The 15,938-nt window shown below is 40.0% G+C and overlaps 1 protein-coding gene across 1 annotated transcript in view; it reads right to left on the bottom strand.

Moving 5' to 3' along the window:
• LOC124288674 (phosphatidylinositol-glycan-specific phospholipase D-like) overlaps positions 1 to 14,260 on the bottom strand; it is a 41,953-nt gene extending 27,693 nt beyond the window's left edge. Inside the window, exons 1-7 of the mRNA XM_046725242.1 lie at positions 14,070 to 14,260; positions 12,767 to 13,598; positions 11,375 to 11,432; positions 4,643 to 4,698; positions 3,147 to 3,225; positions 1,933 to 2,030; positions 908 to 1,018 (exon numbers count right to left, since the gene is read on the bottom strand). Of these exons, the coding sequence (XP_046581198.1) occupies positions 908 to 1,018; positions 1,933 to 2,030; positions 3,147 to 3,225; positions 4,643 to 4,698; positions 11,375 to 11,432; positions 12,767 to 13,598; positions 14,070 to 14,260 (1,425 nt within the window). The remainder of the gene's footprint in view (positions 1 to 907; positions 1,019 to 1,932; positions 2,031 to 3,146; positions 3,226 to 4,642; positions 4,699 to 11,374; positions 11,433 to 12,766; positions 13,599 to 14,069) is intronic.
• Positions 14,261 to 15,938: the final 1,678 nt, after the last annotated feature.

The following is a 15,938-nucleotide window of genomic DNA, read 5'->3' as shown; positions in this document are numbered from 1 at the left end:
TCCCCAGATTGTACCATAACACACAACTAGATACCTACATTGGCCATGGTCTGTAGGAACCCTGTGAAATCCCCAGATTGTACCATAACACACAACTAGATACCTACATAGGCCATGGTCTGTAGGAACCCTGTGAAATCCCCAGATTGTACCATAACACACAACTAGATACCTACATAGGCCATGGTCTGTAGGAAGCCCTGTGAAATCCCCAGATTGTACCATAACACACAACTAGATACCTACATAGGCCATGGTCTGTAGGAACCCTGTGAAATCCCCAGATTGTACCATAACACACAACTAGATACCTACATGGTGGCCATGGTCTGTAGGAACCCTGTAGAAATCCCCAGATTGTACCATAACACACAACTAGATACCTACATAGGCCATGGTCTGCAGGAACCCTGTGAAAGGAACCCCCCCAGATTGTACCATAACACACAACTAGATACCTACATAGGCCATGGTCTGCAGGAACCCTGTGAAATCCCCAGATTGTACCACAACACACAACTAACTACAATACCTACCTACATAGGCCATGGTCTGCAGGAACCCTGTGAAATCCCCAGATTGTACCATAACACACAACTAGATACCTACATAGGCCATGGTCTGTAGGAACCCTGTGAAATCCCCAGATTGTACCATAACACACAACTAGATACCTACATAGGCCATGGTCTGTAGGAACCCTGTGAAATCCCCAGATTGTACCATAACACACAACTAGATACAATGTACCTACATAGGCCATGGTCTGTAGGAACCCTGTGAAATCCCCAGATTGTACCATAACACACAACTAGATACAATGTACCTACATAGGCCATGGTCTGTAGGAAGCCCTGAGAGATCCCCAGATTGTACCATAACACACAACTAGATACAATGTACCTACATAGGCCATGGTCTGTAGGAAGCCCTGAGAGATATCCAAGTTGTGCCACAACACATCTGCTACTTGATGTGACATGAAGCCAAACATGAAAACCACCAACTTCTCTGTCGCCTGCCATGGAGAAAGAGTATCATCATTCATCATCATCATCATCATCATCATCACCATTGATGACACACGATGTACAATTTGAAGAAATTCTAAATACCATGTGTATTATCTATAACTTTTGAGATACCATTATTCATTTGAACATTTGTGGGAAATGTATGTGTCCATCCTTTTTTCACATACAATTAGACTTCTTCTAATCTGGTTTGATTCACCCAAAATACTTGAACCATCAAGTTTGAAACACACCTGTAGGTGGGACAGTTAGTGCTGAAAACAAGTGATGTTAACACTGTATTTCTTCCCAGAGGTGTTAGGTTTCTGATTGACCACATTGTCATTAATCCCTTGTTATTTTCTTTACAAATGTAAACATTTCCCTGTGTTTTGTTTTGTCATTGCAGGGGTGGAAATAACTTTAAAATTGCTATTGTACAGTGGCACATGTAAAATCACTTGCCCTAATAATTTTTCCACTATACCGGCCGTTTTCTTGTTGATTTTTTAAACAAATAACATTATTAACATTGGAAAGTCAACTGGACACCGGTACAGTGTGATATACAAATTTGCTTGCCCGACAGAAAAAAACACTGGACTTGGACGTCGGGCAATGGGTTATTTCAACCCCTGCATTGATGCCCTGACAATTCCGAGATAATGTTTTAATTGTATTACCCATAACTATCAGGAAGTTTATGTAACTTGACTTTGCTAGGTTGCTGTAGATATGAACATTTGTGGGATATATAGCAACAAACAGAAATATTGTTTGTCTTCTTCATTAAGACAGTTAAATCAAGAACAGTTTCAATGTCAATATTGTAACTTTTATGTTTAGGTAAGGACCCTTCAATAAAGAGAGGTAACAACACTGTCATTGGCAGGTTGTCATAATGGGTGTGTGAACTGACCTGGTCCCAGGGAGGGGGGTACTTCCTCCGGATGTAGTTGAGGGTTGCGTTGAAGAAGGGTGACCAATGGCTGTCTTCAGATATGTTATGGTATTTTCCTTTCAGACAGATAATGTGCTTTAGTATCAGCTAAATGATCAAGTTACACATTCCAAAATGTATTGTTTTGTAGATAACATACAATGTGATAAAAACAGGGTAGTATGCTACATTTTAAGTTTCGATCACCAAACTGTATTGGAAACATTTGAGATCATCCACCTCATCCTTACCCCATGCTCTCATGTCAGCTGGCTGGGCAATCATAATTGAGGAGAGGTCATTTAAACTTTATTTGCAGAATATCTTTAGTATGAACAAGGAATTTGGGTACAAAGGACTTTTATATATCAAATAGGTTTTGGATCAGTTGTTTCGAATGTTTTACTGTCAACAACATCCATTGCAATCATGATGCAGTGAAAATGAAAGGTGCGATCTTCTACCATAAGGTGACACCCCCCACCACCCCTTCAAACCCCTCTCATTCTAGGTAGGAAAAACTTGCCTTACATGCAGCAATATATAGTAGTCTGCATGAAGACGAAGCACACAGTAGTTAATCCAAATACAAATTAACTAAATAATTAAGACATTTTTTATTCATCTGAAATGTCCCAAAAACTAGAAAACTCCCCCAATGTATGTATGTCTGACTGACTGAGTTTGGTTTTACGCCGCTTTTAGCAATATTTCAGCAACATCACGGCGGGGGACACCAGAAATGGGCTTCACACGTTGTACCCATGTGGGGATTCGAACCCGGGTCTTCGGCGTGACGAGCTAACGCTTTAACCACTAGGCTACCCCACCTACCCAAATGTATGTATGTATGTCTCTCTGTCTGTATGTATGTAGTTTTAACCTTATCGGTCTTATCATGCTTACTCTGCCATTATTCAGCTCTATTGTTTCACCAAGAATTGCAGATGTCATTTCTTAAGCAGTAATGAAAACTGCAATTTTTAAAATGACCCTTGAACATTGTCAGTTGATTCTGAAAATCACTGGAAAATGAAGTCATTTAATTTCTAGTTTCCATGCAAAAAAAAAAAAGCATTGTTGTAATTATTTTTAAACAAGGTGTCTGTCTGCATATATATATATGTAAGAAATGTGATTTGTTGACTCAGGAGGAGGGCATCCCTTATACTAGGGTTTCCATGGAGACTCACCACCAGCACAGATGTTGGAGTAGTAGGCGTCAGGGTAAGGGCTTCCTGCCTGGAAGGCGTCTTGGTGCTTCCGCAACAACTGGAAGAAAGCAGCCTCCTGTCATTGTCTCATCATATTTTGAAGTTGACTGTATTGTGATTTTGTTATAAAGTTGCCTGTGATTATAACTGAAGTTGACTGTATTGTGATTTTGTTATAAAGTTGCCTGTGATTATAACTGAAGTTGACTGTATTGTGATTTTGTTATAAAGTTGCCTGTGATTATAACTGAAGTTGACTGTATTGTGATTTTGTTATAAAGTTGCCTGTGATTATAACTGAAGTTGACTGTATTGTGATTTTGTTATAAAGTTGCCTGTGATTATAACTGAAGTTGACTGCATTGTGAATGTGTCACATCTGAAGTTGACTGTGCAGTGATTGTGTCACATCTGAAGTTGACTGTATTGTGAATGTGTCACATCTGAAATTGACTGTATTGTGATTGTGTTACATCTGAAGTTGACTGTATTGTGATTGTGTTACATCTGAAGTTGACTGTATTGTGAATGTGTCACATCTGAAGTTGACTGTGCAGTGATTGTGTTACATCTGAAGTTGACTGTATTGTGATTGTGTTACATCTGAAGTTGACTGTGCAGTGATTGTGTCACATCTGAAGTTGACTGTATTGTGATTGTGTTACATCTGAAGTTGACTGTGCAGTGATTGTGTCACATCTGAAGTTGACTGTATTGTGATTGTGTTACATCTGAAGTTGACTGTATTGTGATTGTGTTACATCTGAAGTTGACTGTGCAGTGATTGTGTTACATCTGAAGTTGACTGTATTGTGATTGTGTTACATCTGAAGTTGACTGTGCAGTGATTGTGTTACATCTGAAGTTGACTGTATTGTGATTGTGTTACATCTGAAGTTGACTGAAGTTGTATTGTGATTGTGTCACATCTGAAGTTGACATGTGAAGTTGACTGTGATTGTGTTACATCTGAAGTTGACTGTATTGTGATTGTGTTACATCTGAAGTTGACTGTATTGTGATTGTGTCACATCTGAAGTTGACTGTATTGTGATTGTGTCACATCTGAAGTTGACTGTATTGTGATTGTGTTACATCTGAAGTTGACTGTATTGTGATTGTGTTACATCTGAAGTTGACTGTGTATTGTGATTGTGTCACATCTGAAGTTGACTGTATTGTGATTGTGTTACATCTGAAGTTGACTGTATTGTGATTGTGTTACATCTGAAGTTGACTGTATTGTGATTGTGTCACATCTGAAGTTGACTGTATTGTGATTGTGTTACATCTGAAGTTGACTGTATTGTGATTGTGTTACATCTGAAGTTGACTGTATTGTGATTGTGTTACATCTGAAGTTGACTGTGCAGTGATTGTGTCACATCTGAAGTTGACTGTGCAGTGATTGTGTTACATCTGACTTCTGATTAAGTGATGCTGTTATGGTCCAAAAGCTCCTATGAAACACCCACCTGTTGGTAGGTAAACTGTCCCTTCTGATCAGCAAAATGTTCAAGGGCTCTATGACCTATAAAAGAAGCAATTATCTATCAATACTTGAATAACATATCGAGTTATTTAAGGATTTCAATACCATAAGATTTCAAGTATGCAAAGTTGAAACAATAGCTCCATACAGTGTTAAAGGTATCAGATACAATAAGGAAGACAGCATTATTCACTGCAGTAGAGCTTATAGGCAGCGTTCGAAATACCTGCCTGCTCGACCGCCCGTCTAGACGGGTTATTTTCAACACGGACTGCCAGATTCTCAAATTCACCTGCCTGACAGTCGGGTTAAAATTTAGACATGTATATGAAGATATTCATCATATTTCAGGATAATAAATCATTATTAATCCACTCGTAAAAATAAATGATGAATTCCAATTGGATGATAAACTACGTCGCTTGTCAAACCTAACTTATTTGTCTGGGCAGGTAAGTTTTGGTCAGCGCTGGCAAGTTTTACATCTAACCAGCCCTGTGGCCTGGCTGAATTTTTGGGGAGTTTTATACCCTGTTATATGAATTTATTTCTTAATAGGCCAGAGGCCAGTATACAAGTTACAATTCATATTGCAATAATGATAATAATGCACATGCAATAGGCACATCTCCAATGGTACCGGGTACTGAAAACTAAATGAACAGTATTGTCTGGTGACAGAATGTTAACAACAAATAAGGATATAAGGTTAGCAGCTTGGTCATTTTGCAAATACTATTTTGCACTTACGTTTACAAACTATAGCCCTACAAATGTATTTGTGATCGGATGTTGGTACAGATTGCAAGTCAACACAATGGCAGCGAATGGAATAATATTATAGGCGTAGTCTTATAGGTGTTTCTCACAGTTTTTAGTTTTTCTTAGCATACATTTCATAACTGCCTCTTTCTTTAAGGATATGATAAACAAACTTAGCTAACTTAAGAATATTATTTTCGGACTTACTTTTCAGAAATTGTACAAACTTGTACATACTCGGATTTTGATACAAACTCTTGTCTAAGTACAACTGTCTATATTTTACGTACCTTGGACAGACCATTACAACATGATACTCATCTTCCAAACAACTAGTACAAAAAGGACATACTCTATTCGATATATCTAACTTACTCCACCATCCCTTTTCTACTAATAACATGTGAGAACTTAATCGAAATCGCGTTAAGGCTATTCTATATTTAGCTATTTCTATCCTACAGAGATAGCGTTCAAATTCAAATGTTTCCTTGATGTGTAGCTACAATCTAGTGTCACTAAGCGATAAAAGCTGATATCTCCACATTTGGATATGGATATCATTTACTCTTTGTCTGAATTCATTTAAAAAGCTAGTCTTACAAGATACAGTTTGCGACAACCAGACATAGCCAAACCCGTATTGACATAATACATCTCTCAGTAAAGTAACCCATGTTTTACATTCTGGATTGACTATAGACATTTCTAACAAGGCATCATATACAACACGTATGTATCTATGATTTTCACAGTTAATGAGTTTTAAACAATAATGTAAGACACGTAATATTCTACTTGTGTACAGAGGCAAAACACCAAACTCACCATATACTAGTATATAACTTGATGGTGTGGATATCTTAACTTTCAGCAATTTTTTCAAGTACCTTAAATGAATCCGTTCAACAGCGGGTGCCTCCATAAAGCCCCAGACTTCACACCCATAGTTCAAAATAGGTATAACAAGTGATTTAAACAATTCATATTGTTGGCTGACTTGGATATAGGGTTTATGACTAGTTATTCTATACAACGTAAATAATGCTTTGCCAGCTTGCTCAGACAATATTCTTTGAGCCTCCGAAAAACTACCCGAGGGGGTAAAAACTATACCCAAATATTTAAAGCTATTAACAATTTCCAATTGACTACCTGCATAATTCCAAACGTCTCTCTTAGCCAATTTACCACCCTTTCGAAACACTACAACCTTAGTTTTGTCTACATTAACTTCTAAACCCCATTGTTGGCAATATTCACGTAGCAAGTCTAGGCCCTGTTGGAGACCATGGACAGTTTCACTAAATAGTACCATATCATCGGCAAACAACAATAACAGCATCCTAACATGCGAAACATAAACTGTTATAGAAAGGTAATTCTTGATCATGTTGATCTGCAAATAAAAATGGAACAGATCTTAGTGAGTGTTTGATTCATTTGCGGGCTCAATAGTTTCAGAAGTCTCATGAGGGTTGCCACTTGTTGAGACACTGTGTGCTGCTGCAGTTCCTGATGCCACACACGACAGCATGAAGCTGCATGATATCCTTAAGGAAGAAGAGCTGAATCTCTGTAACTACAAATAAACACTTCGCTTTGGTAATCCTTCATATATACATGATCTGTCTTTAAGGTTGTATAATGATATTGTCCCATTTGGATGTTAATTTTAGAAATTGAGTATTTTCTCAAATATAGTTGGGTAGCTCTATGCTCAATTATCCCAGGCCATCATAATCACATAATATACTGGCTTTCATTGGGAAATAAACAACAGCTAGTGTGGTTCATCTGTCACTACTGTCAGGGTCAACCGCTACTGTCAACATAAACCATTTATACATACTGCTTCAAGCTGCCTGCATGAAAAAGATAGCAGGAACTTACCCCTATGTGAGAATTCCACAACACATGCGGTAATCTGCAGTAATCCTCAGAATTTTTCCATGCTGAAATTACCGCATGCAAATGCCGCAACTTTGCCACTCATGCTGAGTATTTGGACGCAGCATTTATGTGGAATTTTAGCGGCATGAAAACAGAGGCAAATTAACATGAGGCCCTAATGCCGCAAATCTACCACAAAAATGCCGCATATATTCCGCACGAATTTACCGCAGAAGTTTACCGCAGAAATGCCGCATGAGTAGGTGCTGATTTGCCGCGTATTTTCCACAGAAAAGCCGCAAGTTTACCACATGACTATGAATGAGTGCGGCTTTTCATACAACCTCATTTTTTCCGCACTATTTCCACATCTACCGCAGTTTTTGCCGCAAGTTGCTACAGTGATGTGGCATTCTCATGTATGGGTAAACCTACCATATTTTTCTGGGTCAAAGAGGGGCAATCAATGAATCATTAAAGTCAAACACAAGTTAGATTGTTGTCACAGGGGAAAATAAGGTAGAAGACACTGTATGTTCTTGAATATAGTGTACAACCCCCTCTCGCTAGAAGATTCAGTATTTTGGACAAAAGATATTCAGCTTAAAAAAATAATGAAACTAAAACAGTTTTGATAACAAATACAACAGTCAAACACCAACATGCTGAAAGGACCTTTATGTATGTAAATACTCTAAGTTATTTGACACAAGTGAAAAATGATTATTTAAGAAGGAATATAAGGAATAAATATATTAATAAGGAATAGGCACGGACCTAAATTGACACAACAGTGTCCGACAGTGTAGTAATGTTATACACCCATTCAAGTGTGTTTTCAGCAAAACAGTCTCTCAGACTCTAGTGTAATGTACTTTTCAGACTGTGGCCACTTATCTCTATTACTTACAGTAAGTTACATATTTCTCAAGAAGTTGATCAGAGGGTGCTTTAAATTATACTATAAATATGGTAAGAATATCTCTCTATTCCATGAACATCATTACAAGGGGAAGTTTGAAAGATGATTAATATCAATGAACATCTTTTGTAAAATTAGAGCGAGTGAGTGAGCTTAGTTTCATGCCGCTTTGAGCAATATTCCAGCAATATCACGGCAGGGCACATTAGAAATGGGCTTCACACTTTGTACCCATGTGGGGAGTCGAACACAGGTCTTCGGCATGATGAGCGAACACTTTAACCACTAGGCTACCGCACTGCCCCACTAAAATTAGACATTACATATCGACATTTATGAGAATTTTGAACCAACCCCAGTTCATCACTATTTAATCATGATTTTAAAGCCAGTAAATAAAGAAAATTTCAAAAGTATGGATACCAACTTCATATTTATTGCATCTATTGATATTTTGATGTAGATTCTGACAAGCTGGAGTGTTTATAACCTAGGATTGGTATATGTGTAAACATGATGTTGTGAACAGCACCTGATTGATATTGACACCAACAGGTAAGAGATAACAAGTAGCACACAGATAACACCATGAAGCCAGGTGTGAGAACAACAAATAGAAAGCAAGGAAGGAAGTCAGACTTAGTGTTGGGATGTAACAGTTACAAAACCCTGATTGGAAAAGTTACATAGTTGAACAAACTTATACTAACTAAAAGAATCCATCTTCTTTTCTGATTAGATCTTCATGGACAGAATGAAATAGCCATGATTTCTGTTGATTCAAGTTTATTTATGGAAGATTTCTAATTCTATATCTTCCAAATGATTTTTTTAAGAAGTCTTGATGAACCACTTGACACCAACCTCTCAACAGATGCCATCATCAACCTTGTCAATGATACAACAATGTCAACTTACTTCATCTGAAAAGACGACACCTATGAGTTGATCCATCGAATCTCACTTTTCCCCATCCCTTTAAAAATCTACATGGCCAGTTTTGAAGAAGGAGCCCTTTCCACATTGCCAGACTAAACCCATTTGCTAGAACTGGAAAGTGGTTGAAGAAACTAGAGATCATATACCTTTCCACAGAATTTTAAATTAATTGAACATTATTCTGAGAGCTTTTCATGAAAAAGTAACACATTAAGACTTAATGTACAATGAGTGATAATTAAATAGTGAACTGAACGAGGATATCACCCCAGAAATAGGCTTCACACATTGCACCCATGTGGGGAATTAAACCCAGGTGTTACATGTGGTGAGCGAATGCTGTAACCACTGTGCTACCTCGCTGCCCCAAATATAACGTGAACTGACTGGGGATATAACAAGTCCTCACAGTGTGAAAGATGTGGACAAGTTGTGTAAAAAACAAACCAACTGTATCAAACCAGATTAGGTTTCCTTATGAAACCAATACATTTGCATCTGTAACAGACATTTGCATCTGTAACACAGACATTTGCATCTGTAACACAGACATTTGCATCTGTAACACAGACATTTGCAGAACACTGATTTGTATCCATTAACCATCATGTGTTAAATGTGTTCAGAGTTGGTCAAATTGTATAAAACTAATGCTTTACATTCGCCTAGCTGACAAGTGTCTTTCTGTCACATTAGGACAATCCACTCTGAAATATGTGTTTGAAACCTGTGACCAGTCCAGTCTAAGTAAACTTAGGCTCAGCATTATACTTTACACTGCTATACTGAGTCTAACAAACCCTAGTAGAAGGTCGCGTCAGCTAACCTTTTGGACTGACCAATCAGATCACAGCTTACCAAATTGCGAAAGTTAACCATTTGAACCTTTACCTAAAAAACTTGAACAATTCCAAATGCTGTTTTCCGCACTGTCGCTTCCGAGTGATACACATGGAGGGCGCAATGAGTAAACAGTCGCTGAACATAGCGTTTTTGTCAATATTCAAGGATGTCATCTTGCGGAAATATAAGCTAATAGTAACCATGTCATTAGAAACACCTAAGTGTATATACTGCAGGTCAAATATCTGTGTTTTATGTGGATTTTCATTTGTTGGTAGATCAGTGTCAGCGACCAGGGAAGGGAAAATCCCAAAACCGTTTTGTAAGTCCCGCCGAACCCTAACAAGTAGTCTTTATCTGATTGGTTAAATCTGTTCGGCCATCTCGCGTTTTATTGGACGGTCATAGGTTGCTCAAAGGTAAACTGACCTGACCTTCTACTTGGGTTTGTTAGACTCAGTGTAGCAGTGTAACGAATAATACTGAGCCTACTTAGTTTACTTAGACTGGTGACCAGTCTATAATGTAACAACTGACAAATAGCTAACAGGGAAATATAACGCCATTATGGGTCAAACATTATGGGATAACAGCAGGCAATTACTGCCTCAGTTAGTGAAAAAGACATATCTCTTTGGTATTAAAATACCGCGGTATACCGTTTGACCCCTAGGGTCAAGACTATTCGTTGGTTTCACATTACTTTTCAACTCGCTGTGCGCATGCGCAGAGCGTGTGAAAACTATCCACTGGCATGCTTCCGGTTTGGTCGTATTTTTATCGATAGCGTAAACACTCCAAAGAAAACAAAAATCAAAACAAATTATATAGGTTTATGTCGAATACAACTGATACCAGTTGATTTATCAAACAGAGGCCGGGATTAGTTAAATAAATAGCTTAAGTTATGTTAACAAGCTCTTGTATAAAGACATCTCACCACCACCGTCCTTCCCGCACATCCCCTTCTCACAACTAAACAAACACATCTCTGATGGAGTTGCAACCAAAATAGGACATCAATTATTGAAAAGCAGAGGCAAATGGAAGTATGTACTCAGCTATGAACAGTTGTCACAACGTAAATAATTTTCATAACAACTTTTATTTAGCGTGCATTTACACTATCGATACATATAGGCCCCCTACTGTGGGTCAGAAAATCGATGAACTAGGCCCCGGTTTAGTATCCACACCCCCTACTATATAATATAGTATGCATGCCTATATACATGAGCCTACTGTTACTAACTCATAAAAGTAAATAAACATTCAACTTCCGGAAGTTTCATACGGGATGTAAATTCTCGAAAGTCAGCAAATACATATCTGTGATGTAGATCAACTAAAACTTACTGATTTCGATGTGCGTTACCGTACCACATCCTGATGTCAACGAAAATGTTAAACACCACTATAAAGGCGTAAATAAATCCGTTGTTGTCTAATGTCGCCATCTTGTTCTGAACCAAATCACATGACTGATCACGTGAAAGCCGTTGCTCTTCGCGAGAAGGAAGGGTCAGATCGAATGTTTTGATTGGTTTAGTGGATGGCGTTCGTCGTAGATTATATGACATTTATAGCATTATTCATTTCCGCGATAATCTGCATAATTATATACAATACGATAAGTTGACATGATTAATCCATCACAAACTGGCACAAGTGTTTTGTTTAAATGTGTCTCTGTGTGAGGGTTGCTTTGGGTTTGAATTGTACGTTATTACAGGGATACTCTACAACATCTCTTATAGAGTCTCCCTGGTTATTATAAGGGTAAGCATTAAAATAAACGGTTATTCGCTTGTTTGCCTGTCCCACAAAATAAATGTGTTTCGGACATATGATTATGTACGTACAATATCAAAACATATATGAGTGCGTGCAGATGTATATATGTGTTTTCATACCAGGCCCGTGAAGATCTGTATTTAATTTCTTTTTTTAAGAATTGATCTTCCCATGCTTGTCGTATGCGGCGACTAACGGGATCGGGTGGTCAGGCTCGCTGACTTGGTTGACACATGTCACCGTATCCCTTTGTATACTTGGCCCGGCAAAATTGGCTCCCCGTGTATTGGATTTAATTATCATCTGTCCATCACGCGGTAGATAATAAAATATCAATAATGCTGTGCGTTTCTATATTACATTAGACTCCAAACAAAGGCACACGCTGAATGCCCTTGCAATATTTTGTCCTGATCAATCGATCAGTGTGCTCTCGATTTTTCATTCTCAACTCTCTGGCGAGAATACAACCCAAATTTGGAGGCGCTGTACTGAGGTGAACAGAGGCATATATAAACTCTCTCAAAAAAGAGACGCATATAAGAATTTTAACTACAACTTGACTCTATATTTTGATACATCGTAAGGAATGTAATCAGGCGCGTAGCAAGCCAATTTTTTTCGTGTTAGCCCGATAGGTTGCAATGCTTTATATTTAGATAGGTCTTGTCCAACCTTTTTTGCAAAAATCATGTGTAAGCTCGGGCTTTTTTTCATAATGGTAGCAAATGTTAATAGCAAATGGAATTCAAATAAATGTCACATGGGAAATGTCACAGTATCACTGTTTGATAGGAGTTCGAGAAAGGTCAGTTGGTGGGTCATATATGGACGTTTGTTGGCACTGAAGTCAGTACCTCGTGTGACCACCATCATTCAGAACTGCGTGCATGACATCGTCTCGGCATGGAACGAATTAGTCTTTGGGTCTGGTGATGCTGCATCCTTGTCCACTCTGGCTGTAGGATCTGGTGATGCTACATCGTAGTCCACTCTGGCTGTAGGATCTGGTGATGCTACATCGTAGTCCACTCTGCCTGTAGGATCTGGTGATGCTGCATCGTAGTCCACTCTGCCTGTAGGATCTGGTGATGCTACATCGTAGTCCACTCTGCCTGTAGGATCTGGTGATGCTACATCGTAGTCCACTCTGCCAGTAGGATCTGGTGATGCTGCATCGTAGTCCACTCTGCCTGTAGGATCTGGTGATGCTACATCGTAGTCCACTCTGCCTGTAGGATCTGGTGATGCTACATCGTAGTCCACTCTGCCTGTAGGATCTGGTGATGCTGCATCGTAGTCCTCTCTGTAGGATCTGGTGATGCTACATCGTAGTCCACTCTCTGCCTGTAGGAAGGTGATGACATCGTAGTCTGGGGATCTGGTGATGTCGCACCCCACTCTGCCTGTAGGATCTGGTGATGCTCCATCCCTCTGCCTGTAGGATCTGGTGATGCTGCATCCCAGTCCCTCTGCTGTAGGATCTGGTGATGCTGCAAGTCTGCCTGTAGGATCTGGTGAGGCAAAGGCAGCATGCTGGTGATGCTGCATCGTAGTCCACTCTGCTGAGGATCTGGTGATGGCAAGTCCTCTCTCTGTAGGATCTGGTGACACTCTGCCTGTAGGATCTGGTGATGGTGCATCGTAGTCCTCTCTGCCTGCAGTGCATGTCAGGCGTGTCTTGGCCTCCTGGAACAGCTGATCTGGTAGGCAAAGGCAGCATACTGATGACTGGACGTGACACGGGCTGTACATGGTCAGGCGTTTGGCCTCCTGGAACAGCTCCCTGTGAGTGGACGAAGGATTTTATCACAGTAACGTTGCTGCCAGGTTGCCTTGGAGCAACACCAACCCACTTCTTCTAGTGTAGGTTATGGCTCCCCATACCATCGCACTTCCCCTGCTGAATCTGCACACCTGGGGGGAGGGGCGCGCGTCGGCAAAACGTTCATGACGGCGTCTGTACACCCGCATTCTTCCATCGCGTCGTTCCAACAGAAATTTCGATTCATTGCAGAACCAGATTTGACATCAAGTCACCACGGTCCAGGCCTAAACATTGGTGCACCATTGAACACGATGTTGTTGATGCTGCTGACGCTGTACGGGGCCAAAGTACGGTCTTCCAGCTCTTAAACCCGCCTCCCACAGTCTGTTCCTGACGGTCTGCGCAGATACTGTTCTCAATCCGGGTATTTGCCTTGCGATACTGGTGGCTGTAGCTGATCGATGACGCAGAAGATGTACCCGGATGTACCGATCTTGCGCTGCAGTGGTAATTCGAGGTCGTCCTCTTCTTGGTCCATCTTCCACCGAGTTCTGCTGGTGACATCTCCCAGAGATGAAAATCATGCTCTGATGGACGTTCATACGACGGACAACTGTAAGCTGAGACTGTCCTGCTTCCACGTGACCTACAGCAATATGTCGATTGCATCTCACGTGCATTATGTGTCTATTGAAAATCATACATTCGGGTATTCCATGCGGGATGCGTTTGGATATGATATTTTAAGACATAAAAACCACAGGAATCATAAACAAAACAAACGTTTTTGTAAAATCCTCCCTGTACCAATACACTGCTGCATCAAAATGCCATTTTCGTTATGCGTTTCCTTTTTGAGAGAGTATCTTTCGAACAAGTCAAGTGCCTAAGGAGGGGCAGCACAGGCTGTTAGAATAGTATCCTTCTGGTGGGACAGGACAGGCTGTTAGAATAGTATCCTTCTGGTAGGACAGGACAGACTGTTACAATAGTATCCTTCTGGTAGGACAGGACAGACTGTTACAATAGTATCCTTCTGGTAGGACAGGACAGACTGTTACAATAGTATCCTTCTGGTAGGACAGGACAGACTGTTACAATAGTATCCTTCTGGTAGGACAGGACAGACTGTTACAATAGTATCCTTCTGGTAGGACAGGACAGGACAGACTGTTACAATAGTATCCTTCTGGTAGGACAGGACAGGACTGTTACACAATAGTATCCTTCTGGTAGGACAGGACAGACTGTTACAATAGTATCCTTCTGGTAGGACAGGACAGACTGTTACAATAGTATCCTTCTGGTAGGACAGGACAGACTGTTACAATAGTATCGTTCTGGTAGGACAGGACAGACTGTTACAATAGTATCCTTCTGGTAGGACAGGACAGACTGTTACAATAGTATCCTTCTGGTAGTATCCTTCTGGTAGGACAGGACAGACTATTACAATAGTAGGACAGGACAGACTGTTACAATAGTATCCTTCTGGTAGGACAGGACAGACTATTACAATAGTATCCTTCTGGTAGGACAGGACAGACTGTTACAATAGTATCCTTCTGGTAGGACAGGACAGACTGTTACAATAGTATCCTTCTGGTAGGACAGGACAGACTGTTACAATAGTATCCTTCTGGTAGGACAGGACAGACTGTTACAATAGTATCCTTCTGGTAGGACAGGACAGACTGTTACAATAGTATCCTTCTGGTAGGACAGGACAGACTGTTACAATAGTATCCTTCTGGTAGGACAGGACAGACTATTACAATAATATCCTTCTGGTAGGACAGGACAGACTGTTACAATAGTATCCTTCTGGTAGGACAGGACAGACTGTTACAATAGTATCCTTCTAGGACAGGACAGTAGGACAGGACAGACTGTTACAATAGTATCCTTCTGGTAGGACAGGACAGACTGTTACAATAGTATCCTTCTGGTAGGACAGGACAGACTGTTACAATAGTATCCTTCTGGTAGGACAGGACAGACTGTTACAATAGTATCCTTCTGGTAGGACAGGACAGACTGTTACAATAGTATCCTTCTGGTAGGACAGGACAGACTGTTACAATAGTATCCTTCTGGTAGGACAGGACAGACTGTTACAATAGTATCCTTCTGGTAGGACAGGACAGACTATTACAATAGTATCCTTCTGGTAGGACAGGACAGACTGTTACAATAGTATCCTTCTGGTAGGACAGGACAGACTGTTACAAATAGTATCCTTCTGGTAGGACAGGACAGACTGTTACAATGTTACAATAGTATCCTTCTGGTAGGACAGGACAGACTGTTACAATAGTATCCTTCTGGTACAACAGTATCCTTCTGGTAGGACAGGAC

Source organism: Haliotis rubra, unplaced genomic scaffold (genome assembly GCF_003918875.1).
Source record: "Haliotis rubra isolate DU_JTF1 unplaced genomic scaffold, ASM391887v1 Scf422, whole genome shotgun sequence".
Classification (NCBI taxonomy): Eukaryota; Metazoa; Mollusca; class Gastropoda; order Lepetellida; family Haliotidae; genus Haliotis; species Haliotis rubra.
The sequence above is the reverse complement of the archived record's forward strand: the minus strand, read 5'-3'. Positions and strand labels throughout refer to the sequence as shown.